Raw genomic sequence first — 25,539 nt, 5'->3', positions numbered from 1 at the left:
GGAATAATGACTTGTGACAACGTTTTTATGGAATTAAAAATTAGCCACAACTTTATTAAACCTTTCAGATGTAGGAAGACATTGGCTTAGGCATTGGGCGTGTATCCCTCCCAGCCCCCCAGCCAGAGGAACTGGGACTCCTCCTGGGGTGAATGGGACATGGGAGGGTGTACAGTAAGATGCTTGTGTACGCAGGCAGACCACCCCATATCCCTGCAACTCAGGGGAGTTCACTGACAACCTTTCAGTGTATGGCCAGTCACTCCCATTTTACAAACCCCTTTAAGAGGGGACCCTGAAGCTCTGGAGCCAACCGCATGGTTGCTGCTGGCTCCGCCTCCTATTTAAGCAACTGGCTCCACCTCCCTGTGGAACTGATTGGCTGAGGTTTGGCAGGAACCTCCAATGACTAACACAGGGAGGCAGGCCAGCCCAACCAGCTGGTGCGTCCCACATGGCCCGAGGTGCTGCATGCGGTCCCGCAAAGGGCGCCCACAAAGGCAGGCGTGAGCACTCATTTCGGTCCCTAATTATCACTAAACATAGATTTCTCCTTCCCCCCCCACTGCTGCCACACACTGGGTCAACATTTTCATCGAGCTACCCACCATAATCCCAAGATCTCTTTCCTGGTTATGTTATATTTGTATAGTTAAAGCTATGGTTTTCCCAGGAGTGATATATGGAAGTGAGAGCTGGACCATAAAGAAGGCTGACTGCTGAAGAATTGAAGCTTTTGAATTATGGTGCTGGAGGAGACTCTTGAGAGTCCCATGGACTGCAAGAAGATCAAACCTATCCATTCTTAAGGAAATCAGCCCTGAGTGCTCACTGGAAGGACAGATCCTGAAGCTGAGGCTCCAATACTTTGGCCACCTCATGAGAAGAGAAAACTCCTTGGAAAAGACCCTGATGTTGGGAAAGATGGAGGGCACAAGGAGAAGGGGACGACAGAGGACGAGATGGCTGGACAGTGTTCTCGAAGCTACGAACATGAGTTTGACCAAACTGCGGGAGGCAGTGGAAGACAGGAGTGCCCGGCGTGCTCTGGTCCATGGGGTCACGAAGAGTCGGACATGATTAAACAACGACTAAACTTCAAAAGAAGAAAACGCCTAAACTGCCAATGCTGAATCTGAATGTGATAGTATGGCTTCATCAATTGCTACTTTTTTCTTTTTCTTCGAAGTCCATAGAATGGTGCTTACAATAAGGCAAGAAGCAACCAATAACAGCAGCCCACATGTTGTCAGAACGACTGCTAAGGCACTGTACTTGGCAGGAGCGATGTGAGTAGCCTTCCCAGGAATAATAAGTGCTTGAGCTATGTTGGAGAGGTCAGAGTACAAAAAAGACTTATCCACTGTGCGGATGCCCATGTAAATTAGGGTGACGTTTGCCGAGGCTTCTGGTTGAAACACAAACATTTCCTTGGAACCTGCAGGCTGAGGTGCCAAGCTGGAGGTATTTATGGGTACAGCGTTTTCAAATTCTTCCCTCAGTTCCAGAGAACTTTGGCTTATTCTCACTTCGTATCTTGCAGCTGGGGAAAAAAAACCAAGATAACAAAAGGCTATAAAGTGTTTGTTTTTTCCTGCAGTTGCCTGGAAGTAACAGGATTCAACACTTTTCACCCCAAGCTATTGCCTATTTATAAGAAAGTGCCCACAGAATTGCAGCCTCAGCCAACCAAAATAAGCAGACAATACTACCAAACAGGATATAATTAGCAAAAAACAATGGTTTCAGTCTAAGGACACAATAGGACACCAAGGGCATTTTGACCATTGTCAGCACTCAGAGGCAGATACAAATTTGCGTCTGAATTAACATGCGGGCAAGTGGGCCCTGCAACAAAACATTATACTGTGCAATGTGCTGCTACCCTCTTTCACTCTGGAGCCTCCACAAATTGTCGGCATACGCAGTCCTTAAAAGTTTGTTTTGGGGTTTCCCCAAATTTTTTTTTAAAAAAATAATAATAATAATCTGCAAATGTTGGGGTTTTCTCAAGCCTGTTGATATCTCCCTTCTTGTACATAGATAGAGCCATTCTGGCTACATCAGCAAGGCATTCCTATCTGGATAGCTCAGTTGGTTGGAGCATGGTGCTGATAATGTCAAGGTTGCAGGTTTGATCACCGCATGGAACAGTTGCATATTCCTGCATTGCAGGGGGCCGGACTATATGTATAAAAGCATGCAGAGCAACTGATCCACAAACTGAGACTACTGGGGCAAAACTACTGCAGTAAAGAGTAGGTTTAACTAAGAGAGGATCACCACCAATACTTGCTATGATGATATTTAAGAAGGAACAAACAAGGAAGGAATTGTTTGGTTTCCGGTTTCCCTCTACAAATAGGATTTCCAGAGTCCAAGTTACAGCAGAGATGTGCAGAGGGTCGTTTTGAATTGGAATTCTGTTTTACTTATATTTATGGGTCTCAAAAGTATATATATCCAAAGCTCAGTGCACATCCAATATGGATTTGCTTGCAGATTTTATCAATGTAGTTTAAAACAGGGTTTCCCAAACTTGGGTCTCCAGCTGTGTTCGGACTACAGTTCCCATCATCCCTGACCACTGGTCTTGCTAGCTATGGGTGATGGGAGTTGTAGTCCAAAAACAGCTGGAGACCCAAGTTTGGGAAACACTGGTTGTTGGTTTTTTTAAAACACCCTACTTTTAAACAGTTTTCATTAGCAAAGAAAATAAGAAACACTGAACCTACCTTGTCCCTGGTCAAAGTCATCCCCTGGAGCTGTCCAGGTTAAAACAATTTTGTCCTCTTCTGTTCTGGCATCCAAATCAGTAATTTTGCATGGTGGGAACACATCCTTATAGGGGCCAGTGGGAACTCCAGATATGGTGAAAGCACTCCCAGCAGCTATTCTGCTGAAGCCCCCAGAGCTGATGTGTGTATCTTCACTATTCATCAATGGCCTCGGTGCATTCATCTGGATTGTACCTATGCCACACCAACATAAACAAATACACAAAAGAGAGCTAAAGACCAGCTGAGCATGCTTCCAACGAACTAGCGACTAATGGACTTTGGGGCAAGTAGGCCAAAAAGGAAATAAACAACCTAACAGTAATAGGTCCCTATCTCATTGGTAGTACCCGTGTTTTCCATAAAGAAACACCCAGGTTCCGTCTAAAGTAACAGTTTTGGGGATGCCCAGTAACATGGTACAGGGTGGGTTAGAGCACTGGTTTTGCTGCTGCAGGGCTGGAGTGAGGCTGAGACCTTGCGGCTGCAATAGAGGGGAGTGCTGGATTGGTTCAGAGGGCCACTGATGGTCCCTCTGATGTAACCACACAATCCTGACCTTGCTGCTACCCTGCCCCAGCCAGGTTAGCCATTGTGATGCCCGTGGCTCTATCCCTGGAAAGCCCTTGCTAGCTAATAGCAGCAATAATCATCTCCATTCCTTCTAATACTGAGTTTGGTTCTTCCGATGCCTATCCACTTGGAAGCAAAATGGGGCTACCCCAATACAGAAGGTATGGGCTTCTTCATATTATGGAGACTCACCAAGTATGTAACAATATAAAAGGTAAAGGGACCCCTGACCATTAGGTCCAGTCGTGACCGACTCTGGGGTTGCAGCGCTCATCTCACTTTACTAGCTGAGGGAGCCGGCGTACAGCTTCCGGGTCATGTGGCCAGCATGACTAAGCCGCTTCTGGTGAACCAGAGCAGAGCACGGAAATGCCGTTTACCTTCCCGCTGGAGCAGTACCTATTTATCTACTTGCACTTTGACATGCTTTCAAATTGCTAGGTTGGCAGGAGCAGGGAACGAGCAACGGGAGCTCACCCCGTCGCTGGGATTCAAACCGCCAACCTTCTGATCAGCAAGTCCTAGGCTCTGTGGTTTAACCCACAGCGCCACCCGCGTCCCTTCATGTAGCAATATATGTGCTTGCAATTTCAATTTTTATTTTAAAAGCTGCTAGAAACCTAAGTCTTGAAAGAAGGACCTATGCCTAATGACCTCTACAGAATGATGAGGGCAATTTGGCCACAGAATGCTGAGGGTGCCACAGAATGTGGTGGGAATGCCGACCTATTAAACAATTCTGGAATGAAATCTATGAAGGACTCAAAAAGATGTTTAAAATATCTTTCAGTAAAAAACCGGAGGCATTCCTTTTAGGTTTAATAACAAATGATATCCCCGAAAATCAAAGGAAAGTATTCCTTTATGCAACAACAGCTGCCAGGATGCTTATAGCTAAAAACTGGAAAGGCAGAAAAATTCCATCAGTGAAAGACTGGCAAATTAAATTATGTGAATACATAAATCTGGCAAGACTCACAGCTTACGTAAGGGGACAATCGGACCAGAAATTATTAAAAGAATGGGGTTGTGCTAAAGAGTATATGAAAAAAACATTGTTCTGGAGTTAGTATATTGGTATGTAATGAATGATGCTTTACAGGGTTAAAGAAAAAGAAAAATGGTGTAAAAAAATAAAAAGTACCAAGGTGGAAGTAATCTAATTAGACACAACAATACAGTAAGAGTAAATTTTCTGAGGTCTTAGAACAAAGGAAGGAAGTCAATTTGTGTTTATGTACGTAATGATATGGTTTTTTTCTGTAGATGTGTGCTTTTTCGTTTTTGTTTAGTTTTGTTTTGTTTCCTTTGTTTGTTTGTTTTTCCCTTTTCCTTTCTGTTTTTTTTGTGGTTTTTTTCTATATGTTCCGGGGATTTTTGTTTGTATAGTATTATTTTGGATTCAATGTTTGTAATCTTTGTTATGACTCTGCATTGAAAATTTAAAAAAAAGAATGCTGAGGGTGCCAAATGGGGGGGAAAGAAGTGGAAGGAAAGAAAAATGTCCTATCTGAGACCTTAACAGGCTTCAGCATCCTTCAGAGAGGATAACTGGGTTGGGCAGAAATGAGAGCTCAACACAATGAAGCTACAAAACACACTATGGAGGCTGAATGTTTCTAGGATGTATGCATCTAGGAATATTTCATCCCAATGAACCATTCATGTAAACTGCTTGGATCTGCGTGTCGACAAGTTTTTTCAAAACTAGATTCAGCTTCCCATGAGGTACAGCCAATACAGCCTGGTGAGAGTTTTCCACATGATTATGAGGAGAATTCAAAGAGCTAGCCTGTGGCCATGACATAGTTGTCTCCCTAAATATTTCCATAGCGGTGCTTGTGCAAAGTAGTGCTTCTTCTTGCTGTAATACACTAAGAACACCTTCTGTTCAAGTCCATGGAGGTAAACAAGTGCACGAGAGCACGGCTTGACGACTGACATCCCAAAGCCTTACCATTTGTTATGTAACCAGGAATATACATTGCAGGGCTCCAGAGTGTTGCAGGGTATGGGCTAATTGTCTGGCTGTCCCTCTGGACGCGGACTTTCAAGCTATATCTTCCGTTTCTCACGAAAGAAAAGAGATATTTGGAATACACACCATCGTTTTTTATCGTATCTGCACCTGCAGCAGCGAGGAAATACAAACACAAAAAGTGTTTAATCTGCTTTGGAAAAATCCTCTTAGTCTGTGCTTGAATCAGCCAGTTTCTGCCACCCCATTAAAAATTCCCTAAAATATAATATTGTTTAAGTAATGGTGAAATGTACCACTAAGCCTGCAATTCTATACATATTTACTTGACGGCAAGCCTTATGGGACACACTTCTCACTTCATACCCCATTGTATTCCATTGCCATTCAACTCATATACAATTGATTTTCCCTTTATAACTTCTGGACAAATTGGATTATAACTGTCATTCATATTTTGCCCTTCTCCAAATTTTTCTATGTAATTCTCAGTCAAAAACCTTACCCCAATGTGTTTAAAATATGTGTTTTAGGATAAAGTACATTTCTTTGGCAATGAAATACACATTTTCCAACTTAAACGCACATTTTTTCTCTGGGTTTTTTTTTTTAAATTGATGTGCAAACAGGACAGGAATCTGACTTGAAGCAGAGTGATCCATTCATCAGCTAAAAAAATAAACTTATAAAAACATATGTTACCTGCACCATTGTCAAAAAGGTCCAAGATAATTGGATCTCCACTCTCTGGCTCAATAATGGCAGTCACATTTGCACCAAGAATGGGAGAGAAGCCTTGATTAACCAGTGCATACACAATCATTGGACTTGGGTAGGTGTTTGTATCTTTATTTGTGTGGGTTCTCACGGTGATGGTAGACACGTCAGACTTTACGGCTCGCGAGGTCATGGTCATTGTGAGGACTTCAGGGAGCCCATGAGAGTTAGTGAGTAAGTATGTCCAATCCCCAGCCTGAAAAACAAATTTATATGCTCAAAAGCGTTCAGCCTAAATAGATTTTTTTTTTATTGGGTTTTATAAACAAGAATAACGCTGTAGAAATAAGTACACCAAGTTTTCTCATGCCACTTGTATATCACAAAAATAGCATAATAAATGTGGGGAAATATCTAGAACAGATGTTTCATTATTAGTGGTCAAGATGTACTTTCTTGGTTCACGAATTGGTTTAAACAATTAGAAAGAAGAAGGTGGGAAAGGAAAAGGGGAAAAGGGAGTTGAAGGGGGTGTGGCAAGTGGGGTGGGGTGGTTATGCTTCTATTATTCTACTTAGTGTGTGTGAGGGATTGTGTCAGTGTTACTTGTGTGGTTTCTCTTCCTATTCACCTGACGTATTTCCTTGGTGGTGAGAGAAGTTGGGTGTGGCTTAAGGTGTGGTTGGTTGTCTTTGGTTGGCTGTAGTGAGAATTGTTTTCATGTGTGAGCAGGGTGTGAGTGTTTATTTATGAATCAGGTTAGCCAGATTGATTTGTATTATTTTTCCATCCAAAGGCAAGTCCCCGATAGAAACAACTGAAAGACAATTCACTGTTACCTCAGCAATCCCCGGAATCTGCAGGCGAGCTGTGCGGAAAAGTGGATTGACATCAAATTCCCCATTTGTAAAGTATTTTCCTCTAGGGCCACGAAGAACGATATTGGGTTCCTTTGCCAGCCACGTCACTACAAAAAATGTGTCGTTTCCTACTGTGCTGTCAATAATCATCGACCTTTCAATCTGACCATTGCCCTTCACTCTTTCAGCCGCACTTTCAATCTGTACAAAACCAGAATAATGATAACTTCCCGTTTGCTTTGACACAGGCATGGCCAGACTTGGCCCTCCAGATGTTTTGGGACTACAATTCCCACCATCCCTGACCACTGGTCCTGTTAGCTAGGGATGATGGGAGCTGTAGTTCCAAAACATCTGGAGGGCCAAGACTGGCCAGGCTTGCTTAACATATCCTCTTTGTAGCAATGTAAAATGAGCCCCAGTTGAAATATTCCGTTCAGCACACATCAACATTGCAATGATTCTTTATAGCATTTAAAAACACTACGGGTGACAAGCAATTAAAACAAATTAACAAAGCCAGATAGGGGCACAGAAATCCCCCGAAACAAAATCCACACCTTTTCAGCCACAGCCATGTTCCAAAAATACTTTCTTTGCTCACTCTGGCAGATGAGCACTATGGCAATTGCAGAGTGAGTAAGCAGTTAAGTTCCTTCTGGATTCTGCCTCCCCAGCCCCCCAGCCCACCCCCCAAAGAAGACAGCACACGTCACAAAATAGCACTTCAACCCTTAGGCTGCAATTCATGGATTTCAATGGAATGGAAGATTCATACATGTGTTGAGGATTACAGCCTTGATTGTTATTCACCCCTGTGCTTAAAGGTAAAGGGACCCCTGACCATTAGGTCCAGTCGCGGACGACACTGGGGTTGAGGCGCTCATCTCGCTTTATTGGCCGAGGGAGCCAGTGTACAGCTCCCTCATGTGGCCAGCATGACTAAGCCACTTCTGGAGAACCAGAGCAGTGCACAGAAACACCGTTTACCTTCCTGCCAGAGCGGTACCTATTTCTCTACTTGCACTTTGATGTACTTTCAAACTGCTAGGTTGGCAGGAGCTGGGACCGAGCAACGGGGCTCACCCCATCTCGGGGATTCGAACTGCCGACCTTCTGATTGGCAAGCCCTAGGCTCTGTGGTTCCTTTTATAGGGATGTGGGTGGTGCTGTGGTCTAAACCACTGAGCCTCTTGGGCTTGCTGATCAGAAGGTTGGCGGTTCGAATCCACACAATGGGGTGAGCTCTTGTTGCTCTGCCCCAGCTCCTGCCAACCTAGCAGTTCAAAAGCACGCCAGCGTGAGTAGATAGGTAAATGGCTTTCTGTGCGCTCTGGTTTCCGTCACGGTGTTCTGTTGCACCAGAAGCGGTTTAGCCATGCTGGCCCCATGACCCAGAAAAGTTGTCTGTCATCTCGGCCTGGAGCAAGATGAGCGCCGCAACCCCATAGTCAAGTTTGACTGGGCTTCACTGCCCAGGGGTCCTTACCTTTTACCTTCTTTAGCTACCTATAGGCCCTTTTATAACTTGCCATGGGCTGCATCAACAAGCAGAGCAAGTATGTGCATAATTAAGTTGATAACTAAGTAAATTGAGCTATTAAGGTAAGTTGTAAGATTTGCACATTCCGGACAGGAATGACAAAGGGCCAAATTAAACATGTCACCACAGTTTGTTTGGTTTTTAAAAAAACACAAATATCTGGTTCTGGGAAAGGAGCTGGTCAGGACAGTGGGATGGGAAATTAGTGAACTGAGAGGAAATGGAGGTGTAACCCTTTTAGAGCAGTGGGTGTGACTCTGGAATGCTTTCATTGTGTTTTCTACGCTTAAAGTAGTTTTTTATGCTTCAAGTAGAAGGTACCTTTGGATTGGTGGGCCTGGGAAAGATGATTATCGCAAAGAAACTTCCTCCCCCCCTCAATTTTCAAAAAAAATGTTTTTTCTTCTTCTGGGTGTTGTTACTTTATTTTTTTAATGCGGTGATGAATAGATAAATGGATAAATTGTATGTATACTGCTTTAATTCATCCACACACATACCCCAAAAGATACACATCCCACCTGAAACATAGACAGAGGCAGAACTGAGAGCTGATCAATTGCTTGTAATGCCACGATGCCATTCAAACTTTACAGCCTGAGGAAATTAAGCTCACAGTGCAACATACTGCATGCATACCTGAGGGATAGCTCCATCAGTAGAGCATGAGACTCTTAATCTCAGGGCCTTGCGTTCAAGTCCCACGTTGGATGAAAGATTCGGACAGAATGATCTTTTTGGCGTCTTCCAAATCTATGGTTCTAAGACTCTCTCTTTTTTTATTACATCTGCCTTCTTCCCAATATGCCCTCAATTGACTAATTGTTGTCCAAGGAGTCATATCAAATTCAAATAATACAAAATTTGAGATAAAATCTAGAGCTGCAGTATGAGATATAAGGGGCACCCGTTCTATTTTATCAAACTAAAATAATGTTCTAAAATAATAGCTTATGAACGTGTGGGCTCCAGAACTGCTTTCTCCATGCCTCCTATTAAAATGTATTTGCCTTATTATGTAAAACAGCAAGATATACAGTATCTACATGAACAGACCTGGACTGGCTGGTGGCTGGTATCTCCATCACTTGCTACAATGACGCTGAAGACGTCTATTAGGCCAGTTGAATCTTGTCTATCAGTGACAAAAAAACTCAGCCCCCCTGAAAAAGAGAGTACAAGGAAATATCTTAAAAATTGAATAAAAAATTAACTTCATTTGACTAGGTTACTATTTCAGAGATTAATGGAGCTGTCCAGACTTTGGCTCACACTGAATTTTCCTTTGAAATATTCTTGTTTGTTTAATGAGCAACAACCACAAAGGGTGTTTGCTATTGCTAAAACAGACAGTCTTACCTGTCATTTTGCCCAGTTGTTCCAGTTCTTGGGATGCAGACTGCCCCAGAGCGATGGTATGAACGATTAAGCCAGCGTCAATGACATCAGAGAAACACTTGCTAAGTGAACTGTCGTCTCCACTGGTCAATAAGATGATTTCAGAACCAGAAACACTTTTGTCATGCTTTTTAATTACCTGGAAGCAAATAATTAACCACTAATATTAAGGACACTCGGTAAATTATCCTGGCAAAGAAAATGTCACAAGTTAAGAGACTCCTTAATACTTCACTATATTGCTGTGATTCCTATCCACAGGACTAAAGTCATGTATTTCCAAAGATTTGTATACTGACAACTTTTGAGAAAAATAAGGCAATGAAAAGCACCCATTTCTTTGATGGTTTTAATTGTTAAATAGTAAGGGTTTTGTGGAATTGTTATGTTTTATAAATGCTGAGGACATCAGCAATGGGAGCAAGGGAGGAAGCAAATCTAAAAAATAACTATGAAATAAATAAATAATAACAATATCTGCCATGTCTAGCCTTATGCTCATCACTTATTTATCTCAGTCTTAGTATTCCTAATCTGCAAAATAAGACTTACCGTATTTTTTGCTCCATAAGACTCACTTTTTCCCTCCTAAAAAGTAAGGGGAAATGTGTGTGCGTCTTATGGAGTGAATGCAGGCTGCGCAGCTATCCCAGAAGCCAGAACAGCAAGAGGGATCGCTGCTTTCACTGGGCAGCAATCCCTCTTGTTGTTCTGGCTTCTGAGATTCAGAATATTTTTTTTCTTGTTTTCCTCCTCCAAAAACTAGGTGCGTCTTATGGAGCGAAAAATACGGTATTTAACAACAGGACACAATTGACTCAAGCCACTGTTTTGCCCTGGCTCTGGGTGCCAGACCTCAAGTTTTTAGGGGAGGAAATCTTCGAGCCTAAAGTCAGCCTACTTCTGACACAGCAGATGCTTATTATCGTAGGTACAGAACTTTACCCTCATCAACATATGTTGTTGTGTGGTTTTTTTGTGGGTGGTTTTATTGTGCTGTTATTGCTCAAGTCCTGCGTGTAAGCTTCCCACAGGCATCTGTGAGAACAGAATGCAGGATTAAATGAGTCACTGGCCTGACCCAGCAAGATCTTCTATGTTCTTGTTTATTTTGTTGCAATTTTGCATGCTGTCTACTCCCTTGCTGAGCTTTTATGGAAGTGCATGTCAACCCAGAAATTAAGTCCTATGAAGACCAGGTGCATCTTATTAAGTTCCGTGCATAAAAGACTGCAACCTAAACAAGGATTATGAGTCTGAACACTTGACGTGGGGCTCATTTCGGTTTATTTTTATTCCGTTTTAAGTTTTCTATTTTTCCTTCTGTATACCGATTTGCTGTCTCTTGTTAGCTAGATAGAAGACCTTTCCAAATTCTTTTCTTTTCAATTGCATTTGGAAGTTCTGTTCAAAAACACTGGGTGACTACACAATTGCCCCGCAAGAATAGTTCCAGTTCCTGCACCAAAAACCAAAATGTTCCTATGAGCCGAAATGTGGCAAGAGAGGCAATAATAAATAGAACTCGCCTGCAGCGCCAGCTGTAAACCCGTGCAAACATTTGCTCTGTCGCCGTATGAAGCAACTGGCAAGTCGGAAGCAAGCTGCTTCCGTATATCAGCACTCGTTATTTGCCAGATCTGAGATTTTACTTCTCCTCCTTCACTGAATGTGACAACCCCAACATAGGAGTTCTCTTCCACAATTTGCAGTAGATACACTTCTACTGCCTGACGCATCCGAATGATTCGATTGTTCTGTAGGAGGTAAAATATCACCTGTTATTCACTCACCCACAAATAATAATGCAACATGTTTTCATGGAAACAATATCAGGCAGGGTATACTGCCTGTTCAAGAATTCTCCTACAACCAGAAAATTTGCATGTGGTTCTCCAAACAGAAGACTGTCTTGGGGGGGGGGGTGGAGAAAGAGGTATCATTAAAAGTTTATTCTTCTTCTTGATAAATCGAGAGATTAGGATAAAATGGAAGAACAATAGCCCCATATCTCTCCACAACCACAAGATATCTGTGACAAAAATGTATTTCACAAAACGTAAATGAACTATGAAAAAGACCATGAATTGAAAGTAGAGATGATAGATGTGCCTTTCCCTGTTTATGTTTGTTTTGTAATACAGAAAAAACCTGATATAAAACTAATAAAAACTGATATTTTATTCTCTGGCACTTACCTGACGTTGGTGATCTTTAATAAACTCTATAATCGATAGCATTTTTGAAAACAAAAGCAAAGGAATGTCAATTTCAGAGCAGGTGTTCATTTTTGCCTCAAAGAGTAAGGCTTTACCTCATCCATGCTGCTGGAAAAATCCAAGACTAAACAGATCACTCTGTCTATTGCTTGTAAAAGTGAGAAGGTTGGGGGCAAAGGACTGTTGTTGCTGGTCAGAGGAATATCAGATTTAAAGTCATCAGAGCTCATGATGACATCCCATGTGCTCTTGTAACTGCACATCCTGTTCTGGGCATTGAGAGCTTCAGCATTATGGTTGCTTGAGTCACAGAATTCAAACACCTGAAAACAGAAAACAGCAAGACAGTTCTGGGCACCACAATTTAAGATGGATATTGACAAGCTGGAACGTGTACAGAGGAGGGCACCCAAGATGATCAAGGATCGCAAGGCATTGGACTAGATGACCCTTGGGTCCCTTCCATCTCTACAATTCCATGATTGTGTGAAACACTTGCAGAACACATCTCCATTAGTAACCACAGAAATCCCCCACACACAAGGGCTTAGAGAGAAAGGCTCCCAGCTTTCCAAGAGTGCTGTTTCCATCCCAATCTTCTTCTTCTGGAAATGAACAATTGCGAATGACGAAAACAGATTACCCAGAATACCCAGGAAATTGTGACGATTTGCTATGAGGTAGGCAAAAACCAAGCGGCTGGTGCCAATTTGCCAAGTGGAAAAATTCCTACCAGGCCCCTCAACGGCGACCAACCAAGGTCCATAGCAAGGTCAGAAAGAAAAACGTATAGGGCGGGACGGTGGGGAAAAAGCAGGAAAAGCTGGCGGGCAGCAAAGAGGGAGATCCCCGGCCCCGTCCTGCCTTTATAGGGCAGGCCCCACTCCCAAGCCAGCCGATTGGCTGGCCAGGGGGTGATGCAGCTGAGAATTCCCCCCAATCACGTGGGGCTGCCGCATGCGTGGAGGGACCGTGAAGCCTGCAACCCACCTCCTTCTTAGTGCAGAAGTGGCTTTATGAGCAATACGTTCAAGAACATCACCTAAACACCTGGGAAGATATAAGCCCCCTTTTCCATATGCAACCTTCAGCCACTGATCCTTCAGAGGCTGCTGGACTCCAGCCAGCCCCAACCAGCATGCCCAATGGTCAGAGATGTGGGAGATGCAGTTCAGCCACAGTTTCCCCATCCCTGTAGTACAGGAAACGTCATGTACGATCTCTCTTGAACTGTACTTACAGAAGATAAGCTTTGCATGTACATTATGGAAGATAATGCATTTTGCTCCTTGTCGTGTATAAAAGTGCACCCTTCTTTTAAGAGTCCTGTTGCCTGATCAATGACACAGGTGCCTTCAGTGCAGGATTCTTTCTCGCAGACATAAATTCCCGTTAGGTCAGAAGAACACCTAGGAATAGGCACAAGGCAATCAGGACATGAACATGAAGAAGAAGAAGAAGAAGAAGAAGAAGAAGAAGAAGAAGAGGAGGAGGAGGAGGAGGAGGAGGAGGAGGAGGAGGAGGAGGAGGAGGAGTAGTAGTTTGGATTTGATATCCCGCCTTTCACTCCCTTTAAGGAGTCTCAAAGCGGCTAACATTCTCCTTTCCCTTCCTCCCCCACAACAAACACTCTGTGAGGTGAGTGGGGCTGAGAGACTTCAGAGAAGTGTGACTGGCCCAAGGTCACCCAGCAGGTGCATGTGGAGGAGCGGAGACGTGAACCCGGTTCCCCAGATTACGAGACTACCACTCTTAACCACTACACCACACTGGCTTTCAACAACATATTGTGCTCCCCAAGGGAGTGAGAGTGCAAAAGAAAACAAACATTTAAAACCTTTAAAGAAACACGAAGCAGGTAATTTTTATTCTGAAAAAAGCACACCTGTGGCTGCGGCTGCGGCTGCATCAGCCTTTACAAAAAAGAGCACTGTTAGAGGCGATTTATTTGGTGGAGCATTGGATTGCCATTATATATAAGCGAGTTGTCTTACGGCCACAATTCCTGTCCTTGCTTATGGTTTGTATTGAATGAAGTTATTACAAGCTCATTATGTACAATTCAGAGTTCCTTTTTGGGCTGACCAGAAGAAGATTCACGAAACAGAGATTGAAATCCAGGCATCTCGTTGTCAGGATCGCACCATCACAAGTATATACAGAGAGAATCGCTTTCATGGACTTAATTCAGGAATATTCGAACTGTTTGGCTGCGATACTGAATGGCACATGTCATTATTATTTTGGCATTGTAGATATTATTTAAGATTCCATGTAATAGAAGGTGTTGAAATGCCACACATTATTGATAAGGTGTTTTTTGCAAACTATATACAGAGTTGTTTAGTTTGAACACACCTGCACATACACAAATTTTACCTGGTGGCTTTCACCTGGTTTTGACTCGATATGTAGAAAGGCTTTGCACTGTCATATTCATCAAATACCCCCCACCGAAGGTGGGCCCACTCATGGACGAAAAGCCTGCCTGTATAAATAAAAGCACGGAAATTGCATTGTGACATTTGGTAGTAATCTAACATAGTCCCATAGCAGCAAACGCTACAGAGCAGGTAGTGTTGCAGGAAAGGGGATTGTGTGCTTGACCTGTAAGACAGGAAGAGTTCAAGTTCCTGTACTGTCACCCTAACTCAGTGGTTCTCAACCTGTGGGTCCCCAGATGATGTTGGACTACAACTCCCATCATCCCTGAGCTCTGGCCTTGCGAGCTGATGGAAGTTGTAGTCCAAGGCTGCCCTAACTGGTTGAGCCTCCCCCAAAAGCTGGATCTGCAAGCTTCCCAAACACAAATCTGGTCTTGAGACCCTTAAACAGTCACTCTTTAAATTGTAGGTCATTGCAGGGAACCCCAATGACATTTTTCCTGGCTATCGATTGCAGTGAAACCCCCAGCCCAGTTAGGATACCTATTGCAGCTTACGAAATGCAGCTGTCCAAGTGTCTTAAGGCTGCCAATGGCACCAGTTTGTGCCAATTTTCAGCAGCTGACACCTTCCCAACTTTGTCAGTGCCTTTATCGCAAGAGAATATTTTGGAGAATTTCAAATATTTTCCTAGCACCACAGCAATCGAGAGATTGCATTATCTCTCGATTGCTGTGGTGCTAGGAAAATATTTGAAATTTCCTCTAGCAAACACAGCATGCCATTTAATGAATTTCCTTTAAAAAACAACAACACTAGATGCTTTTAATCAATTATTTTCCCCCATTATCTGAAAAGTAATATGCAGGGCCACAAACATGATACTCTATGTCCCAATTCAAATGGTTTCAAGATTCAACAACCTGTACTTTATTTCTGTTTTTAAAACGTTATAAGTTTTTTTTGAAGGACCAGCTCCCTTGTGTTGATACTGAATATTATCTATAGGTGGATTTATCATACTGGCATATGGTATGCAATATATATATGTAACTTTACAGTGTGATAAAGGTTTATTAAAAACTAAAAAGAATCACATATGAAGACACCGTTACTGTTAATTATTAAAGATATTCTTTGTTGGTTACCATGCAGATGTGAGATTTTAAAATTGTACTTTTTTGAATCACAAAAGGTAACGGAAGAAGAAAGATAATAATTATTTGTTTAGGATTTACCGTGTGGTCCATAGATTCCAATCGAATCATTATTTACCAGGAAGTCAGAGGTGAAATGTATGTATTTTCCCTTTTCTCCACACCCTCCATATTGCAATGTGTATGGATCGTGTCCATGTTTCCAATAAGGAGGAGCAACAATGACATCTGCCTGAAATGAAAGTTTTGTTTAATGAGCGGGTTTTGAATAGGTACGCTTATTATTAATCACTGACAAAAGCAGGAGTAAAGTCCAACAATTACTTACATGTCATAGCCAGATTTCATAATACTCTCCCCACCCCCCACCCCCAGAACAGACACGCTGGAATACAGTAAACATGTTTTTGAACTGCAAAAGTACTAAACTGCACCCTTTTTAGTCATACTATGAAGATTGCACTTGACAGTGAAATCTTATGCATGCCTACTCAAAAGTAGACCCAGTCAGTTCAATGGAGTTTACTCCCAGAGAAACGTGAAGAGGAATGAAGTCTCAACATATGGTAAGTCCTATTGCTTGTTAATTAATGACAGGGGCGCCAACTATAGGGGGCTTTGGGTACCTGGGCACCCACAAAAATGTTGTTGTGGGTGCTCAGCACCCACATGACAGGGGCCCCCACAACTTCTGAGGTTTTGCAAGGCCTCAGACAGCATCTCTGAGGCCTCAGAGGTGCCACCGGAAGTCAGGTTCTGAGGCCAGGGGGTGTGCGTGACGTCATGACGCCACACACACTGGGCACCCATAACCTGGGACCCAAGCTGGCTCCTCTGATTAATGATAGCATCAACACAGCGCATTTAAAAGCTGGAATGTATGAAGAGGCACACAAATGCACTGTGGGTGTGGGCAGTAAGTAACTACTGTATTAGCTGTACTTACCACCTGATCAGAAATAACCTGCTCTTTGTGCTATTAGCAATGGAGTGTACAAGATTTGTTCCGAGCAGATCTTGAAATGACTTTACACATTATGTTCCCCCCCTTAAATAAGGTGGCTTTGAGATTCACTCGCTATGCAAGCAAATAAACTCATAGGATGGGATGTGCTATTCATTCGATTAGTAAAATTTCTACACCACTTGATTGTAGAAAGCCTCAAAGCGGTTTACGGAGAAGAATAAACGCCCTCCCTTCATATGTGAAGGAAATAAGCAGCTATCCTATCTTTAAAAGACATCTGAAGGCAGCCCGGTTTAGGGAAGTCTTTAATATTTAATGCTGTATTGTTTTTAACACTCGATTGAGAGCCGCCCAGAGTGGCTGGGGAAACTCAGCCAGATGGGTGGGGTAATAAATTGTTGTTGTTGTTGTTGTTGTTGTTGTTGTTGTTGTTGTTGTTGTTGTTGTTGTTGTTATATAATGAGATAATCAGCAAAAACAGTAAAAATGCAACTGTTTAGAACAAAGATCATTAAATTCAATGATAAGCTCCATACACATTGCAATATGGAGGGTGTGGAGAAAAGGGAAAATCAGATTAAAGCACAGGTCAAGATTATACATATCTGGATATGCTGGGCCAAACAAAAAAGTACATGTATTATATGCATGCCTGTAGCAAACCAGCATCTATTAGGATCAGAACAATCTTGGGAATTTTGGATCCAACTAACGTTTACATTAAAGAAAAAGCCCAAGTACTGAAACGAGATGAGCGCTGCACCCCATAGTCGCCTTTGACTGAACCTAACTGTCCAGGGGTCCTTTACCTTTACCTTTTACCTTTACTGTGTTCAGCAACTGTTTTAATTGGAGGCAGATGGATGGAAGAAATGAGGAATAGCAGGCCCAGGTCGCTGCCCTTAATACGTACCTTTGTGTACGCCTCTTGCGTTGGCTTTGCGTAATTGTTTCTTTCCCATGTTGCAGGTATTAAAATTTTGACACTCCCAAAATGAACCCTTCCTTGTGTAGCATTGAACAAGTAGAAGGAAGCTTCAGTAATCATTTCCTAATAAGAGAATGAAATGATAGGAAAGTAGTTCATGCAAGGAGGAAAGTGTAAACTCATAGATTATGCAATCATCCAGTCAGACTGGAATGAAACTTCAGAGGGGGACAGGGAAAGGAACATTGATTTGAGAAATAGTGAATATTATGTTAACCCGGAAATTTTTAATTAATAATTTGTCCGATTCAGGGCTATTTTTCTAGAAAAAGAGGTCCCGAAGTTAGGAATTGTTTAAAGACCCCACATGGTTTGCGAAACAACACATTAAATGGCGGTATTTTATAACAAAGTACGGGATACATAATGCACGTTGGGTGATAAAAAAATCCCAGCACTGGAAGTTCAAGGAGTGTACAGTGAACACAGACTAAAACAACCCATAATAAGCAGCTGCAGGGCTGAGGAAGGCAGGAGAAATGCCAGAAAATGGCTTGGTAGTGATATCTGCATTCCTGAAATGCTTTGCTGCTTATGAAAACATTTTATGATAACTGAAAAGTGGCAAACCTTTCCCTCGATCCTCATAGCTAAAGGTTTTGTGCTTCAAACTACATAGAAATTCTACCACAGAGAGCCAGGGCACAAGGACTATTTTATCAATTTCACAACGCTTTCAAAGCAGTAGCTTTCGTGAAGCGTGCGTGAAGTCAGATTTGAAACACACACTACACACAGCTTGTCTGGGCAATTATAATTGCCTTCATAATTTCACAACTGTAAACATGGGCTGAAGCAGCAAAAACAACCGGCTTCTGTTGCAGCAGGTTCACTCGCATTAAAACTAGACCTATCCAGGCCACTCCTTAAATCTGCCATTTTAATAGAAGGGTTCAAGCACCACAGTGTCGATATGGCATGCCCATTCTACTAGGAAATCCAAAAGGATTTCCAAACCAAGTTTGCCATTATCATGAAACATTTGGATTCGCCTCACACGCATTCTTGAGCCGAGGAAACACAAATCTGTTCTCCTTACAATAAATATTGCTAATTCTAGAAGCATTCTGTAGAATGTGGTCCTATGCATATGTTTACTCCCAAGGAGGACTTGATCCGATGGGGTTGACTTCTTAGTAAGTGTGTTCAGGACTGCATTCTTAACTACTCCTTCACAGCCCTTCCTTGACTCATTGTCTGGAGGTGGTTGGAGGATGGATGGAGGTTAATGGATTGGGGATGAATTCTGACAATACAAAAGTACTGTTTTGGGGGGGGCAGGGAGGCAAGCAGTTGTGGTGGATTCCCTGGTCCTGAATGGGGTAACTGTGCCCCTGAAGAACCAGATGCGCAGCCTGGGAGTCATTTTGGACTCGCAGCTGTCCATGGAGGTGCAGGTCAATTCTGTGTCTAGAGCAGCTGTCTACCAGCTCCATCTGGTACGCAGGCTGAGACTCTACCTGCCTGCAGACTGTCTTGCCAGAGTGGTGCATGCTCTGGTTATCTCCCGCTTGGACTACTGCAGTGCACTATATGTGGGGCTACCCTTGAAGGTGACTCAGAAACTACAACTAATCCAGAATGTGGCAGCTAGACTGGTGACTGGGAGCGGCTGCCGAGACCACATAAAATCAGTCTTGAAAGACCTTCATTGGCTCCCAGTACATTTCTGAGCACAATTCAAAGTGTTGATGCTGACCTTTAAAGCCCTAAACAGCCTTGGTCCTGTATACCTGAAGCAGTGTCTCCACCCCCATCGTTCTGCCCGGACACTGAGATCCAGCTCTGAGAGCTTTCTGGTGGTTTCCTCACTGCAAGAATTGAAGCTACAGAGAACCAATTAGAGGCCTTTCTCAGCAGTGGAGCCCTCCCTGTGGAACACTTTCCCTTCAGATGTCAAGGAGATAAAGAACTACACAACTTTTAGAAGACATCTGAAGGCAGCCCTGTCTCGATAAGTTTTTAATGTTTGATGTTTGATTGTGTGTGTTTTTTCTGGTAGCCGCCCAGAGTGGCTGGGGCAACCCAGCCATATGGGTGGAGTATAATTAATTAATTTATGTATTTATGTATGTATGTATTTATTTATTTATTTATTTATTTATTTATTTATTTATTTATGTGGCTTGCTATAGTTGCTAAACAGCAATGTTAGAAGAGATTGGCATAAAAGCACCATTTCTCCAATTAGGAGGAGGCTATTCCCATGGGCACAGGGGATATGTGGGGGAACAACTTTGCATTTCTCATCTCACTGACAATAGATTTATCAGCATCCAAGGATCACAGTCTATGACTTCCTGAAATTGTAAGTAGGGTTACAAGTCCCTGCCTGTCTGGAACCAGTTACATCGGGGAAGGAGCCAGCAGGGAGGAGTGGAGCAGGAAGTTGTAGGAGCTGAGCGAACAAGCCATGAGAAGTAACCCGTAGTTTGCAGAGCCCTGGGCAGGTATATCCAATGACCTTTCTTACCCAGATCCAGAAGATCTGGTGAATTCTGAAAGAGGTGCAGCTTCATAATTTTCAGGGTGTGCTGCAGTGAAGTCTGGCACAGAAAGTCCCTTAATTCCTGACCGCTGGAAGCAGAGACCAGATCCAGTCCAGATGTACAGCAAAAAAGAGGGGGAACACTTTCAGATTTTAAATCCATAACTATAGGGGATCAGGATCCCAAACATTATTCTTTACTATTAAATATATATATATATCTGGATTTAAGATTACCTTTCAGTTTTTGGCAGCTATTTGACAGGCAGAAATGGTTCGTCGCCCTAGGGGTAACTAGGGTTAGGACGGCAGCCAGATCTGCCTAGAGATAGAGCATGCGGGGGGAGGTCAGTAGTGCCCCCAGGGCCAGATTTAGGTTTGATGAGGCCCTAAGCTACTGAAGGTAAAGGTAAAGGTACCTCTGACCATTAGGTCCAGTCGTGACCGACTCTGGGGTTGCGGCGCTCATCTCGCTTTATTGGCCGAGGGAACCGGCGTACAGCTTCCGGGTCATGTGACCAGCATGACTAAGCTGCTTCTGGCGAACCAGAGCAGCACACGGAAATGCCGTTTACCTTCCTGCCAGAATGGTACCTATTTATCTACTTGCACTTTGATGTGCTTTTGAACTGCTAGGTTGGCAGGAGCAGGGACCGAGCAACGGGGGCTCACCCCGTCATGGGGATTCGAACCGCTGACCTTCTGATCGGCAAGTCCTAGGCTCTGTGGTTTAACCCACAGCGCCACCCGCATCCCTTACTGAAGGTAATGGGGCCCTTTATATGTTCAGCTGTCCTTTGTCAACAACAAATTGTCACAGTTTTTTGTGTTGAATTTATGCTATATGGTAATTTACAGACCTAACTGGGGGAGCCCCTAAGCTATAGCTTGTTTAGCTTATATGTAAATCCGGCACTGAGCCCCCCTTGAATGCTTGGTCCGGAGCAGCAGCCGTCCTTCGGAGAGGCAGGCTGCCTTCTGTCTTATGTTCCAACTGCATTTATTGAGACTAAAGTACCCGTTTACGAACTATGCGCCCAAAGTCAGCATCAGCAGAAGCCAACAGGGCCGTTCTGTAGTGCCTGGTGTATATACTCGCTACAGGAGCATTAGGCAGAATAAGAGCTGTTGACAGTGACACCACCTTACATAGATGAAGGAAGATACTTCTCCCCCCAATACCAGCTGAATGAAAGGATTCAAACAAGCAAGCAGTGGATCTAACGACCTTTGTTCTTTCAAAGTGCACCTTCAGATCACAGCGAGCATCCTTGGGATTCCACACTTTCCTCCGTGAATGCTTTGGATCTGATCAATACGAGGGTAGCTGTGGCTCTTGCTGAGCATGGAAATGAGAAAAATACTTTGCAAAAGGCGCAGAGGAACAAATGTGTTCAGGAACACCACATGTTTGTGGAAGATGCCTCGACGTGCAGCCACGGAACAGAATTTTAAAGAACAGATGCATCAGTACATTTTGCGTAAAGGCGCAAAGGGAGGTCTATGCAACACCACAAGCACCGTGACCAACTCCTTGGGGGGGGGGTTGTGCAACTGGTGGGTTTCACATAGAAAAATCGCCCTGAACGCATTAAACCATTGAGAGTCGCGAAATTGGCACAGACAACCTGCCACCTTTTTATAGCATTAGAGCTGTGTTTTGCAAACAAAAAATATTTGCACACTTGCAACTAAGGACTCGTGCGGGGTTCAGAAGATCAGGGACACGATAGGAGCATCTTCAATGTGCTCACATTGAAGATGCTTCTATCATGTCCCTGCTGTTCTGAACTCCGCACGAGTCTTCAGTTGCAAGTGTGCAAATATTTTTTGTCGTGCCCGCTGGTGAACTAAGAGAGGCAGGGGCAGGCAAAATTTGAAGCACCGAGGCGCAAAGACAATCCAGGTGGCGATACATAACCGCAACGCGGAAGGCGTGCGCAATGCCAAAGTGGTAAAATGACAGTCGTAGGCAGGCAGAGCCATCAGGACTTAGCTGCGATGCCTGCATTGCGGGGTTGGACTGGATGACCTTGCGGGGTCCCTTCCCCCTGGGGTCCGCTTCCCATCACCAGATGCGCGAAGGGTCCATTGGCAACAGCACTGGTTGCCTCCTCCCTTCATCTTTTACCTTAAGGCTGGAGACGATTTTCGCCTCTTGGGGGACGGAGGGGTGAATGGCGACCAGCAGCCCCTGGTAAGCGCTGCCCTTCAGCGTCGCGGCGGTGACCCCCCCTCCGAGGAGCTGCAGGAGGGCGAGACCCACGCTCAGCCCCAGCAGCCCCACGGGGCCGGCCCCCGCATCGCTTTTTCTGGCCATCCTTTTCTGGAGGAGCACGTCGGAAGTCCGCAGCGCTTCCCTCGCAAGACAACGACGCGCTGCAGGTTTTGTTGCAGCTGCGCGCAACGATCTGGAGATTGCCAAAACGAGGCGCGTCGTATGGAGACGGGATTTGTGTTTTGTGATTTTGTTTTTTTGTCTTCCCTCCCCCGCGGGCGCTTCGTATTTCTTCAGCTTCTCTCACTTCAGCTGCTTCTCGAGATCGGGAAAATGGAGAGTTTCTCTTGCGCATGGGTTGTTCTCCCTTTCAGACGGGACGCAACTTCTTCTGAAATCGCAGCCCTCATCCCAAGTTGCGCTCGCCTCTCCCGGAGAAAAGTCGTGCATGGGCGCAAGGGAAGCTGATAGATCGGGTATGTGCCCCCTGACTGGACGGCCTTAAAGCAGATAGTCCCCTAGCGAGGGTGGAAGACAGAACGCGCATCTTCCTGGCACCTTGGCAGCTGTAATACCACGTCGAGCAGAATTACTTATACTGTATTTAAACAAGTTTAATCGTCCTTTTGGGCTGCTTGGTCCCAGGTGGCTTTTACCATCAGAATGCATAAACGTAGCATGAGTGACAGTATAATACATATATATGTCTAGGTTGTGGACTTTCCTTCCTTGGAGGTTTTAAAGCAGAGGTTGGATGGCCATCTGTCGTGGATTTCTGCATTGCAGGGGGCTGGACTAGATGACTCTTGGGGTCCCTTCCAACTCTACCGTTCTATGATTCTATGTTAAAAATCTGAGCATAACAGAAGTAGCCAAATGCCCTTAAAGACCCTGAGACGCCACTTCAAAAGTATTGGAGAAACATGCTATTCCTGAGAGTGGTATTACAGGGCTTTGGGGGGTCACTACAAAAGAAGGAGTCGTACGCAGACCCTTTGGTGTGGGTTCATACAGGCAGCACTTTTAGCTCCTCCAGGAGTCTTGTGTGCCATAGAGCAGGTTTGAAGAGCTGGCAGCCTTCCAGATGTTGTTAAGACTAGGTAAAGGTAAAGGGACCCCTGACCATTAGGTCCAGTAGCAAACGACTCTGGGGTTGCAGCGCTCATCTCGCTTTATTGGCCAAGGGAGCCGGCGTATAGCTTCTGGGTCATGTGGCCAGCATGACTGAGCTGCTTCTAGAGAACCAGAGCAGCGCTGGAGCTGTACCTATTTATCTACTTGCACTGGCGTGCTTTCAAACTGCTAGGTTGGCAGGAGCAGGGACTGAGCAACGGGAGCTCACCCCGTCGCAGGGATTTGAACCGCCGACCTTCTGATCGGCAAGCCCTAGGCTCTGTTGTTTAGACCTCAGTGCCACCCATGTCCCTTGTTGTTTAGACTACAACTTCCATAATTCCAGACCATTATGGCTGGGACTGATGGGAGCTGGCTTCTTCCAGAGGTTCCCCATCTTTTCCCTGGGGGAATGTTGCTACACATAGAAACCCATACCCAAAAGTCTGTGCAAGGCTCTTCAGCCGTAACCTTGCTTTTTGTGTGTTGTTTTGTGTGCGTGCATATGTGTGTTTGGTAGCAGCCCCAGCTAAAACTGGGCCTGCTAACAGTAGCAACAGAAATTCCTGCCCCCAAGGAAACATTCAATTTGGGGTAGCGGTAAAGAGAAGCAGAGGAAGTTTAAGTTCAGTTAGATTCCAGTAAGGGTTGACAATTGAAGTGCTGTGGCAAAGGTGTTATTGGAAAGTTGGGTTTTCGAGGCGGATCTGAAGTAAGAGATGGAGGTGTTCCTGGAGAGAGGTTGTGTGTGAGAGAGAGAGGGTGCAGGAGAGCTTCAGCCAGTTGTGATGGGGTTAATTTACTGCAGCCCATTTACGAATTGCTTCATATGAAACACCTGAAAGCAATTTAAGAAATACTACAATAAAACAAGGGACGCGGGGGGCGCTGTGGGTTAAACCACAGAGCCTAGGACTTGCCGATCAGAAGGTCGGCGGTTCGAATCCCCGCGATGGGGTGAGCTCCTGTTGCTTGGTCCCTGCTCCTGCCAACCTAGCAGTTCGAAAGCACGTCAAGTGCAAGTAGATAAATAGGTACCACTCCAGCGGGAAGGTAAACGGTGTTTCTGTGTGCTGCTGTGGTTCGCCAGAAGCGGCTTAGTCATGCTGGCCACATGACCCGGAAGCTGTATGCCGGCTCCCTCGGCCAATAAAGCGAGATGAGCGCCGCAACCCCAGAGTCGGTCACGACTGGACCTAATGGTCAGGGGTCCCTTTACCTTTACCTTACAATAAAACAACTATAAAATGATTTCCACATACATTATTTAAAATAATTTCACATATGAAAACAATTCTAAAGATCAGACCTCCCGATGAGATTTATCGGCTGCAAAGAACATTGTTATCACCATGCTATGGTGCTGGTAATGCTACAATTCTATGATTCTAAAGAACCAAGATGGGGGGGGTTAGGTTGGAGGGCTGAAGATTACAGGCTGGGGGCAAGGCAATGAAGGGCTTTGAAAATAATAAACAAGGTGTTTGTGCTACAAATGACAGCAAGCAGGAAGTTATAATTAAATGAATGATTTTGGTGACAAGAAGGCGGCTGTAGCAGTCAAGGCAGGAGACTGGTGAAGAACAGGACATGGTGGCATTTCTTACTGTTTAGAAGATTTCTTGCGTCCCCAAGTCACTTTTCTCAAAATTGTTGACAGCCTTCCTGATCTGGCCCTCCCACCTGGCCTTTTTTCTTTTGTTGCAGATGCCTCTTGAAAAGCTACAGGTGCAACCCTGTGTGCACTTACCTGGGAGTAAGTCTCAGTGTGGGACTTAACTTTTGAGTAGCCATGCACAGAATCAGGCTGCACATCAACTGTCCGCCACAGCAGAGCTGCATTTTCTGAGAAAACCCAACACTACCAGGTCCTGGCCATTAGATAATACAGTGGTACCTCAGGTTAAGAACTTAATTCGTTCTGGAGGTCCGTTCTTAACCTGAAACTGTTCTTAACCTGAAGCACCACTTTAGTTAATGGGGCCTCCCGCTGTCGCTGCACGATTTCTGTTCTCATCCTGAAGCAAAGTTCTTAGCCTAAGGTACTATTTCTGGGTTAGCGGAGTCTGTAACCTGAAGCGTCTTTAACACAAGGTACCATTGTACGATATAATCAAATGCACTTTTTAAAAAAACCTAGTCTTTTTTCAGATTTGCTC

At 44.2% G+C, this 25,539-nt stretch overlaps 1 protein-coding gene across 1 annotated transcript; it reads right to left on the bottom strand.

The window, feature by feature from the left end:
• Positions 1–22: 22 nt before the first annotated feature.
• Positions 23–22,570, bottom strand: CLCA2 (chloride channel accessory 2; the record flags this gene model as incomplete). Its single annotated transcript, XM_081194142.1, has 14 exons — positions 23–1,543; positions 2,736–2,972; positions 5,308–5,478; positions 6,031–6,301; positions 6,885–7,106; positions 9,505–9,611; positions 9,808–9,985; positions 11,376–11,603; positions 12,161–12,388; positions 13,306–13,474; positions 14,445–14,553; positions 15,688–15,838; positions 17,487–17,624; positions 22,181–22,570. Coding segments are annotated over 14 exons (3,027 nt in total), but the record flags the coding sequence as incomplete, so codon positions are not given.
• Between the last annotated feature and the right edge of the window lie 2,969 nt (positions 22,571–25,539).

The sequence above is a fragment of the Podarcis bocagei genome (genome assembly GCF_964188305.1).
Source record: "Podarcis bocagei genome assembly, chromosome: 5".
Lineage (NCBI taxonomy): Eukaryota > Metazoa > Chordata > Lepidosauria > Squamata > Lacertidae > Podarcis > Podarcis bocagei.
Note: the sequence above shows the minus strand (reverse complement) of the source record. Positions and strands in the feature narration are given on the sequence as shown.